At 33.4% G+C, this 11,569-nt stretch overlaps 1 protein-coding gene across 1 annotated transcript in view; it reads right to left on the bottom strand.

Annotated features, from left to right (window-relative positions):
• The window catches only part of LOC107752963 (electrogenic sodium bicarbonate cotransporter 1-like), a 53,618-nt gene that overhangs the window by 32,470 nt on the left and 9,579 nt on the right, over window positions 1–11,569 (bottom strand). Inside the window, exons 2-5 of the mRNA XM_016569049.1 lie at window positions 8,357–8,427; window positions 5,833–5,988; window positions 5,320–5,337; window positions 1,410–1,545 (exon numbers count right to left, since the gene is read on the bottom strand). Of these exons, the coding sequence (XP_016424535.1) occupies window positions 1,410–1,545; window positions 5,320–5,337; window positions 5,833–5,988; window positions 8,357–8,427 (381 nt within the window). The remainder of the gene's footprint in view (window positions 1–1,409; window positions 1,546–5,319; window positions 5,338–5,832; window positions 5,989–8,356; window positions 8,428–11,569) is intronic.

An 11,569-nucleotide genomic window follows, 5' to 3' on the forward strand; every position in this document is an offset into this window, starting at 1 on the left:
TCAATTCAATATTGATTATTTTGGATGTATATTAGGTACTAGGGATGCACCGATACCGATACTGGTATCGGTATCGGGCCCGATACTGAGCTCCTGTACTCGTACTCGTTAAAATGCCCCGATACCAAACGCCGATACCACACAGCATGTGATAAGCGCCATATTCAGACAAAGAAACACCGACAACAGAACAACAGACAGCAGAATGGAGTTAAGGATGTCTACTACGAAGTATATGTATGCAATGAATATAATGTTAAACATTCAGTATTAACGCCTGTATAGCTTTAGTGAGCGAGCTGATAAACAAGCACGCTGAGTGGATTGAGCGCGCAGCGGCGCAGATGCGCGAGCCATTAACTGAATACAAAAACTGAAATTCCACTCGATGAAGTTTTTATAATAATAAAGTTATCATACTAACTTTACAATTACATAATTATATTTCTACTCCAATTCGTCTTTTGAAATATAAACATTTAAATGGTGGCTGTCATAAAAACTTGACAGACGAGGAAAAACGATTATTTTCAACCCTCTGTCTGAAATGATCTGATTTTATGGTGGCTCCTTTAAAGTGGAAGTGAAGCAGTCAGTTAAGTTAACATTATTTAGTAAACTGATTTCCCACGGAATAGATTTCAGTGCGGTATTGACACGCTGTGATAGACCTTTTCTGAAAGAGATTTAAATGCTAGCGCGTTGTGATGGATCATTTCTGTTCGCGCCGCACACACACACAAAGCCACAGCTCGGCTCGGACAGCACGTGAGTAGGCTACCAAATTGAGCTTTCTGTCGCGCAAAACAACCTTTTTTCTTTAAAATGGTTACATTAATCATGTTTGTTATATATTTTTTAATCAAAGTGGAAATCACTTTAATAAATCATGTAGACTTGACTGACTGCTTCATTTCCACTTTAAGGCAGTAAATGGTCAGTAAATGGCCACTTTTTTGATTGGCTAACATGAGTGCATATGCCACAATAGCAACGCCATTTATCAAGTTAAATGCCAGTGGGCGGGGCCTCTGGTGTGAAGATGTATAACTATTGGTTGATGTCTTGCTCTTGAGGCGGTCATATGCAAATATATTCACCTTTGTGACGACAAAAATCGCACAATATCCAAGCCATTTTTGGAGTTTGATGAATTCTTTGTTTATAGCAAGGAGGATATATTAAGCTTTGAAAATTGCAGGATGTTTTAATGGTACGAAGACCTCTTATATGTCAAAACATCAAGGCAAATTTGATTTCTTATGTCATGACCCCTTTAATACCCACTATAGCACCCCTTGTGTCAATACTGAGAATAAAATGCGACATGGATTGAAATCGAGATTGCTTCGGTATCTAATCTTCCAGTCTTCTGTTCATAATGTTTTGGGGTGTTTTTTACACTTTACCTGGCTGTTTCCTTCCACTCCATCTCTTGTCCGTCAACGGCGAGAAGCTCGTCGAGTTCGGTGAAGAGCTGCGGCGGAGGAGGGCCGCTGTCATCTTCCCCCAAAATAAAGCGAATCCTCTCTGCAGCAGGTGAAACTGACGAGAAAACAACAAACCAGGGGTGAGAGAGGCCTGCTAACCTAAAAATACTAGCTATTATAATCAAACAACAGATATACTAACAGAAACACACAAGAAGACAATAGCACTCTGTCTGCTTAAGATGTGACTGTAACAGAAATCACAGGTTACTTCCTTCATAGGTGTTATGTACCATCAACATGAATGAGCTTTCTTGTAAATATCAAGTGTGTTACACCCAAAAAGTATGTGAGACTTGTTTCCTGGACAAACAGAAATAGAGAGTGTTGCGAAAGCTAGAACTGACCTGCATCTGAATTTCACAGGGAAGTTATCAAATGTGAAAGTGTGTGCATGAGGAAGCCTAGTTTAAAAAAAAAAAAAAAAGCAATGTTGTATGTAAAAGTGTACACTTTTACATTACAAAGACTCAATTTTCTGCACAGGCAGTGCCTCTTAAAGGAAAAACTAGAACAAACAAAAGGTTTAAGGCAAGATTTTTGGGAAACTAATGAGATTTGTGTCTATGTCTGGGAAATCAGGTAAAAAAAAAACGGTGATTACTGAGTACAGCCTTCCCGGACAGACTGATAGTTAGGGAAGTCAGTATATATGGAAACCTCTCGGTTGCATTGCAACATAGTGACTGACTGGATATTTTGATTCAAAATCACAAAAATAAATTATACTTTAAAATATATTCAAACAGTTATTTTCAATTGTAATAATATTTCACAATTTTACTGTAATTTTGGTCATATAAATGCAGTCTTGTACACACAGATAGATAGATAGATAGATAGATAGATATAGTATTAATATAGATATAATTACGAATTTCTGAAAACTATTTATGCCTTTGTCAAACTCATATTTTCAAATAGGCAACAATGAATTTTAGGAAAGCTCTGTCTTCTTCCACTTGACTGTTGTAACATCAAATAAAAGCAACTAAAAATACTTCCTTAGAATTTTCTTATCAACAACAAAGCGGTACTTGGATCTATTTTGGCATTATGAACCCCTCAGGACTTATTTAAAAATAAATTTGAATCAAAGAAACGTAACACTTAAGATTTTGCACTATTTCTAGAACTAATAAGCAACTTCATGACATTTATAGAGATATTTGCATATGAGCTCCAGTGCAGTGATCATTTATCCAAATGAGAGACAAACCAAATACTAAAACAATATGAATAATCACTATTATGATGACAATATAAAATGGCGTTTTAAAAAAAACATTAAATGATTAAAAAAAATGCAAGGCAGTGGCACCAGGCTTTATACTGAACACTAATATTTTAACATATTCAAGGCTTTTTAACAGGAACTGCCTTTCTCTCTCTGCATTTAGCACATTTGCAGCACGCTCAGCTAATCTACGCTAAACTAGCCAAAGCCAGGCGATTGTTTTCCTCCCCCAGCAGCCTGAAACAGCCCCTCTGGAGAAAATAAGGCTGTGTTGTACACACAAGAACATCCCTCTGACCCACATCTGGCTTCATGCCTCCTAACATGGGCTAAAAGTTAACACTTCTTCCCACAAGCGGCTAAAATGACCTGTTATACCACTAGCATATACTTAAACTAGAGGCATTGCTGCGATCAGCTGACTGCCAATGCTAAATCCAGCCACGAGAAGCCGTACATACTATGATTATGTGAGAAATGTGTTTGTTAGTTTAACCCAGTGACTTACTGTAAGTAATGTCTGTGAAATGTGTGATTCTCACAGGATCTACAGCAGGAGAGAGTGATGGAGAGGTGGAGCGGGTTCACTGAGGATAAGCGCAGATAAAGGTGACTATGCACTTGTTTAGCTCGATGCTTTGCCTTTTCAGCCGCGTCACTGATTAGCAGAGATTAACACACACAAAGACCTTTAACTGAGGCTGTGAGCGCCACTTTATCTCGCTCTGACTCTACATCGCTCTCGGGTCAATCATATTTATTTAAATCACCGCCTGATTCTCCAGAACATTATGGATCGCTCTGTGATAAAGGCCTGGGAAATATCTGTGAAGGTTGTCATCTGATTAGGAATGGCTTGCAGATTTTTTTATTGATTTATGTCTTTTGTGAAACACAGAATGAGATGTCTGAGCTGCTGTTTTCTTTACAAGGAAAATGGATGGTGAATCCTAAAAAGTACTATAAAAATGTAATAAAAGTAGTCAACATGACTTGTGCAAGACAGTCTTCTGAAGTAATATAATAATGCATAATATTATTTTTATAATAATAATAATAATATAATTTAAGTCACTGTAGACTTGACATGCAATAACCGATGGCATTTGTTGTCAACAACAAATCTAGCACAACACGTCTAAATGTGCCATTTTTTAACCATTTATTGCCAGGGTGAATCTTATAATCCATTTTACTCCTACATGTAAAATAAAATAAAATAAAATAAAAATAAATTAAAATAAAAAAATATATAAAATAAAAAAAAATAAAAAATAAAAATATTAAAAAAAATAAAATAAATAAAATAAAATAAAATAAACAAACAAACAAATAAATTGTTATGCATCCAGACATTTTCATTTTGCGTTTTTATGTAATTCCTTAATGGTTATTAATAAGTTATTCTCTTTTTATACAGAGATTTACTAAATAATTATTAATGATATTATGAATAATATTATATTATACTACCAATACTACCATGACATACAAACACTTGATAATTGTAATTATATACTAATTCTTTTAATTATATACTAATTGTAATTATTGTAATATATACTAAATTACATTAATCTAAATGAATTTTAATAATATATAGTGAAATACATTCATATGATTTAAATATATAATAGATATTATATATACACACATATTTTTTAAATAATGCTAATAATAATAAACAATTACTTTTTATTTAATCATTTACATTATTTAAAAACACAAAGAAAGAAAGAAAGAGATGAAAGAAAAAGAAAGAAAGAAAGAAAGAGAGAGATGAAAGAAAGAAAGAAAGAAGAAAGAGCGAAAGATGAAAGAAAGAAAGAGAGAGATATGAAAGAAAGCAAGAAAGAAAGAGAGAGAGAGAGATGAAAGAAAGAAAGAAAGAAAGAGAGAGATGAAAGAAAGAAAGAAAGAAAGAAAGAGAGAGAAAGAAAAATGAAAGAGAGAGAGAGAGAGAGAGAGAGATGAAAGAAAGAAAGAAAGAGAGAGAGATGAAAGATGAAAGAGAGAGAGATGAAAAGAAAGAAAGAAAGAAAGAGAGAGAGATGAAAGAAAGAAAGAAAGAAAGAGCGAACGATGAAAGAAAGAAAGAAAGAGAGAGAGATGAAAGAAAGAACGATGAAAGAAAGAAAGAGAGAAAGAGAGAGAGAGAGATGAAAGAAAGAAAGAGAGATGAAAGAAAGAAAGAAAGAAAGAAAGAAAGAAAGAAAGAAAGATGAAAGAAAGAGAGAGAGAGAGAGAGAGAGAGAGAGATGAAAGAAAGAAAGAAAGAAAGAAAGAAAAAGAATTTAAAAATTTTTTTTTTAAACTAATGACATTTGGGGTGAAAATGTGCTTAATCGTCATGAAAATAATGTTTTAATGGTCCTAAATTACGCTTCATCCTCTTTAAAATGGTGTGATATTTTGTAGTGAAATATGTCTTGTTTTCGACAGATTTTGTGAGATTCTCCCACCGGAGTTCATCTGAGGCAGGATAGATGAAGAAACTCTGGGAAGTTGCTGGTGAGCTCCAGCAGAAGGGAAGATTATCAGCAAAAAAATAATACTATGGAAGTCAATGGCAACCACCAACTGTTTGATTACCAGCAATCTTCAAAATATCTTATTTTGTGTTCAACATAAGAAAGCAACTCATACAAGTTTGGAACGACATGAGGGTGAGTAAATGATGACAGAATTTTCATTTTTGGGTGAACTATCCCTTTAAGTCATTAATATAAGCGCACTATGATAGCCATAAAAACACAGTTTGTAAAACCTGAATGGTTTCTTCTCAAATGTTTTGTGATCCCTTGTGGCCACCACTTTGAAAACCATTGCATTTTATGTAGAACACTATGTAGAAAAGGTTAAAACACCAGTTTTGCTTCAGGTGCTTTAAACCAGCATTGTACAACTTGCACGCCACCTGGCAACCAAAACCAAAAACAAAGTTTTCAAATGGCCATGGAATGGAGAATCTATTAAAGCAGTGTATTAAAAGTGGTCAGGTAGCTGCAAATGTTCTTGAAGTAGTTTAAACAGCTTCCATTGTGTTTTTATCGAATTACACAAGCCAGCCACCCCCATGGACAAAAATTTACAAGTGCACAGAACAAGAGGACGGATCGTCTGCAGTCTCTGTGTCTGATTTGTCGCTGAAGTTTTCCACCAAACGCTCCCTCCTCTCTTTGTGATTGGATCGTCGTCTGTGTCGTCGACGGCGACGGTAACTCTTAGGCACGTGAACTCCAATGTAGACTGTGTGATGACCTACACACACGCACAAAGAAAAGGCCATGAAAGATCACATGCTTCAAATGCTACTTCATGCAAATAATTACTGACACGATGTGACGCAGTGTTGTTATCATTAACTAAAGCTAAAACTAATCACAAATTGTTTTTGTCAACTGAAATAAACTGAACTAAAATGAATAAAAATAAAACTGAAATTAAAAATGAAATTTAATAAATTAAATTAAGTAATAAAAAACATAAAAAACATAAACGAAAATTTGAAAACAGAAATAGATAAGTTAAAGTCCTAAAATTACTAAAACTATAATAAATCTGAAATAAAAATAAATGAAATCTAAATGCAAATATTTAAAACAAATACTAAAACTAATAAAATGACAAAAGCATATAAATGACTAAAAGTTCAACTTAAATTAAAACTGAAAAACTGGTTAACTTTGGTTAAAATATTAATAAATATTATAATAGTATATAAACAACACTGATCTTTCCAATGTGTTTGCATGAGTGAAATAGGATTTTTAATAATAAAAAATGACTTGATGACATTAGCTGATAAGGAATTTTTACGCTATTTTTATTCTTTGGAAGAACATGCACTAATAAATCATACACAATAAGACCAGGAGCATGTATAAGAAAGTCACTGCGTTTCTGTGTTTGCATGTATTCATGTTTTTTCAGAAGCAAAATCTGACCCGTATCTCACACTTGTTAGATTAAAGATAAAAGTTAACAACTTCCTGCAGCTGATCGGGCAGGAAATGGCAAAACATCTCCAGGAAGTGGAAAAAGAGAGAGAACACAGATAAACACACACTCACAGAACAATATAAGAACGAGTAAAGCCGCTCATCAATCCAGCCATCCGTCAATCACGCTCAGTCATCCTTCACTTTTCAAGGTTAACTTTAAACAAATATGTCAGAATATTATCTGATGTGTGTGTGTGTGTGTGTGTGTGTGTGTGTGTGTGTGTGTGCGTGTGTGTGTGAGACCATCATGTGAAGGTCCAAAGTTCAGTGAGGACGAGAGAGGGAGGAGCAAATATAGAAAGAGCATAAGTGTGTGAAATGCTCATGTTTGTGAATGTGTTTGTTCTGCTTTTGATGTGTAGATATTTTTAGACGTCTGAACCTGCAGTAGTTTATACATTCTACATCTGAGAGGGGAATTCACTCAGTGAACTGTGTCCAGTCATTTATTTGCACACACTGCCTGTGTTGTTTTAGCACAAGATTTATTTTAGAAATGATTTGGGCTGCAAACACTGCCACAAAAATTATGCTGCAAATTTGATTATTTAAATTATATATATATATACATATATATAATTTTAAGTACTGTATTCAATAAAGAAAATTTAAATTGTTAAATTATTATTAGCATTTCTATTGCATTGCTATATTATTAGCATTGCATGGAAAGAGTCGGAACAATAATTTAATTTAACCCTAGAATAAATAAAAAATGGCTAAATTGACTCTACAGGGTGTGAATTTTGAAATATTTTATCTTTAAAATAATAATAATAAAAATAATAATATAGTAATAAGAATTTCTACCAAATATTGTATCAAATATCTGGTGTGTATTACATACAGTTTATATGTGTATTGTTTTATACTATATTTTTTATTTTAAATAATGTTTTATTTTATATAATTTTATAATGTTACATTTATATATTCTACAAATATTTATATATATATTACAGAACCTTATATTTTGATTCATCATGGTATTTTACATAGGTTTTGTCAAGAATATTTTATTTCTTCATGTTCCACGAAAGAAAAAAAAAGAAAAATTATATATATATATACTAATCTTTGTAAAAGCATCAATTAATTTACTAGTTTTGTTTTTATAATCATCATTTTAAATATCATCATCATTAAATGCCACTAAATATGCACACGATGCAGTGCTACAACAGTGCACATTTCACTTGAGGTGGTTTGGTGGCAGTAATAGAAAAACGATAAAGGGTTTTTGAAACTGAAATACAGTTCGCTAATGTGGCGCACATCTTTAGTCAATTCCTCCTGAATGTAGAAACCGATTCAGTGTGTGTGTGTGTGTGGATTAAGACAGTAAACATCTTCACGTGTAGAGCTTTGGTTTGTTACATCTGCAGCACTCATAATCCTCTCCTGCCCTTAAACACAAATTACTAGCAATGCAAGAATAAAAAAAACAAAAACAAAAAACAAAACAGCTGGCCGAGAGAAGAGAGAGAGAGACAGGAGTGAGTGAAAGCGAAAACTCAATCCACAGTAACTAAGACTCTCAGAGATCCACAGTCGTCACTGTGACACAGGAGATCCAATTTCCCACTATATATTTAAGTGTGTGTGTGTGTGTGTGTGTTTCGTACCCTCGACCTCTTCATCACACATGTTTTTGATGTAAGACGCTCCCCTGTCCACTATGGCTTCATCCTCCATTCTGAAAAAGACAAAAACAGAGAAAGGCAAAGTCAGACACAAAAGTATTTTTGTAGACAAAGTCAAAATACAAAACCAGAATCAACCAGGCTTTGTCTAGAAAGAGCGAACATGTTTAATCTCGCCTTGCACCCGCAGCGTTTCTTCTGAAGATCAGTCACTTGTGTTTTAACCTTCACTTTTACCTTTACTTGTTTATTAAGCATGTAAGCCTGAACCAGTCTGGTTTCGAATCAAGTCATCACATGTCTCACACTGAAGACTGGATGCATTGGGTGACTCGAGGTGAACTCTTTTGACTTGAACCAATCAAAAACGCACATACTGTAGCACTCAAAACACCTTAGCAACCATACTGCAACTACATGGCAACCATTCACAATTTACTAATATGGTGGTTGAAGGTTTGCTTATGATAAAAACTACTCATAAATCATTACTGATATTAAATAATAACATGCTATCCAAATAAAGCATGTCATAAAAAAATCACATAAAAATAATATTGATAGTGGTTGACCAATGTGGATCAAAAGTCTGTTTTGTTTTTAAAGCAGCTCACCAAGGCTGCATTTTCTGCATTTCATCAAAAAAACAGTAAAAACAGCAAAATCTTGAAATATTCTTACAATTTAAAAATAACCGTTTTCCATTCTGATATGTTTTAAAATGTCATTTATTCCTGTGATGCAAAACTGATTTTTCATCCATTAATCCAGTCACAGATACACAGGTAAAAAGATTATATATTTTTTTTATTTATAATTTTATATTAAAATGTAATTTATATATAATGTTAATTATGTTATAAAAATAACATAATATAATATCAAATAATATATTATACATAATAATATAATATGCATTATTATTATAAATATTAATAATAATAAAAATAAGATTTTGGTAATGTTTATTGTATCTTTTCCAAAAAAAAAAAAAAAAAGAATTTGATCGGAAGTGTATATCATATAGGCTGAACAAGATTTTTAATTTTTAACAACTAGTGAGACATCATATAAATATGGTCACTTCCTACTCTTTTGTTTTAGTTTGTCTCGGACACTTTTATCCGTGAGGTCAGTGGTGTTGGTTTCACAGCTGGTCTCTGATCTCCATGAATGCATCTCATAATTCATGTTACACAATCATTTCATAGAAGCTTGCATTAAGAATTCACAGTATAGACCTCATTTATCCCTAGTTCATTTCCTCTGTTCTTTAGAATGATAAGAAAAGGCCAGGTGGTCATGTAACCTGGTTGGATTGGTTTTGTTATCTTCTAGTGATTAATACATGTTAAACATGAGCCGAATGCACTATAATCTGTCGGTTTATAATAACCCCTCACACACCCTCGAGCATTTGACAATCAGCTTTCTGGCAGCGCATCTACTGGCTGCATTTGATTTCAAACTAGATAAAGTTGATTCATCCATTGTGGAACACAAACGGGAAATAGAAATCGAGATGTATTTAACAGATGCTCATCAAGTGACGGTACATTATGTTGAATGAATCTTTAAAAACATTCATGGTCATATTTCACCCCCGAATTAAAAGAAAGAGGATACATATTGCGCTTAAAGAAAACAAACCCTATATTTTTTGCATTGTGATATAATAATCAAGTATATTTTTCCTCATGACTGCAATGCAAAAAAGAAGAAATATATAATTAAGTTTTTTATATATATTTTTAATTAATAAATAATAAATAAATAAATAATATATTTAGGTAAAATGTAATCATACAAATGATATTTTGGTATTTATTATATTTTTTATGCTGATAGAAACATTCAAATCTGTCATTTTTTACATACTAAAATTTTTACATAATGAGAATCACATTCACAATAATGAAAAATACAAAACATCTAAATACATTTTGATAATGTGAACTTTGGAATAAATGTGCTTAATTGTCATGAATTAAATGTCACAATGAAAAAAAAATCTTAACTATTCTATTAAAAACATAAAAATAATAATAATAAAAATAAAAAATATAGATTTTGGGGAGAAATATTACAGTACAACTACAAACCACAACCACAAAATATGTTACCTATTGAGAGTCTGATCTGAATGTGTGAGTATATGTGCGCACACACTCACACACACTCAGGGATTTGTTTATTACGGTTTATGATACGGAAAATCATGAGACCCGGGCAGAGGAATGCGATGAAGCTAAAGCAAATACAAGCAATAAAGGTGTGTAAGTGACTGACGCACGAGCTCCCAGCAGCCCTTGCACCATGTTTACCTATTCAGAGATGGGACAAATGACACGAGACAGGAACGATACTGGCATATCCACTGAACATTTTCTCCTGCCAATAACACGCATGACACAGAAGCTGCAGCGGTTTCACAGACGTGATCAATCAAAGAGGAAACGAGGTGTTGGTCTGACAGCTGCAGACTCCCACAAACGCTTCCTGGGGTCAAAGGTCACGTGCAATCTGCCTGAAGTGGGGAAGTGGTTTATTGGGTGCTTGGGACGGTCACTGAACCCTAGTTCTTGAGCTCAACTCAATAGCGACATGACTATTAGTTTAGATACTACACTAAATACACAGTGACAAGCAGGAAAATTGGCTCATGTAGCAAAGTATGAGTGAAAAACTGAAGCATAGCCACATCATTGTGTAAGTGGGATTTCAGCAGAGCTTTTAATAAGACCTACTGATCTTTAAATCCTTCTCATATGCTCTAATTCCTCAAATGTTACGGCTTCTATGGGAACGCCAATTTGTTTCAGTTTAATCTGGTTTACTTGCCACTTTTTTGGTGTTTACAATTAACTTTATGATCCGAGCAAACAAGTGATTGTGGGATCGTTTGCTAGATGCACAGTCCAGGAATCTCAATGACATTCATATTTAGCTTTTAGCATTTAGACCAAATCATTACCCAGAGAGAAAAATATATCCAACTTCACCCAGTGAGCTAAACTCAAACGAATCTTTCTGTTGAGTTGGTTCTTTTAAAGGAATCAGTTGAACTTGTTCATTTATCAGACTGATTTCTTCGAATCAAAGTTCTTAGTGAATCAAACATCTAGTCGCAGGTCACTGAATGGGGTAATTTTTAGAAATTTTAAATTGTTATATATATAGTTATATATATATATA

The sequence above is a fragment of the Sinocyclocheilus rhinocerous genome, unplaced genomic scaffold (assembly GCF_001515625.1).
Source record: "Sinocyclocheilus rhinocerous isolate Xijiao unplaced genomic scaffold, SAMN03320098_v1.1 scaffold231, whole genome shotgun sequence".
NCBI classification, from domain to species: domain Eukaryota; kingdom Metazoa; phylum Chordata; class Actinopteri; order Cypriniformes; family Cyprinidae; genus Sinocyclocheilus; species Sinocyclocheilus rhinocerous.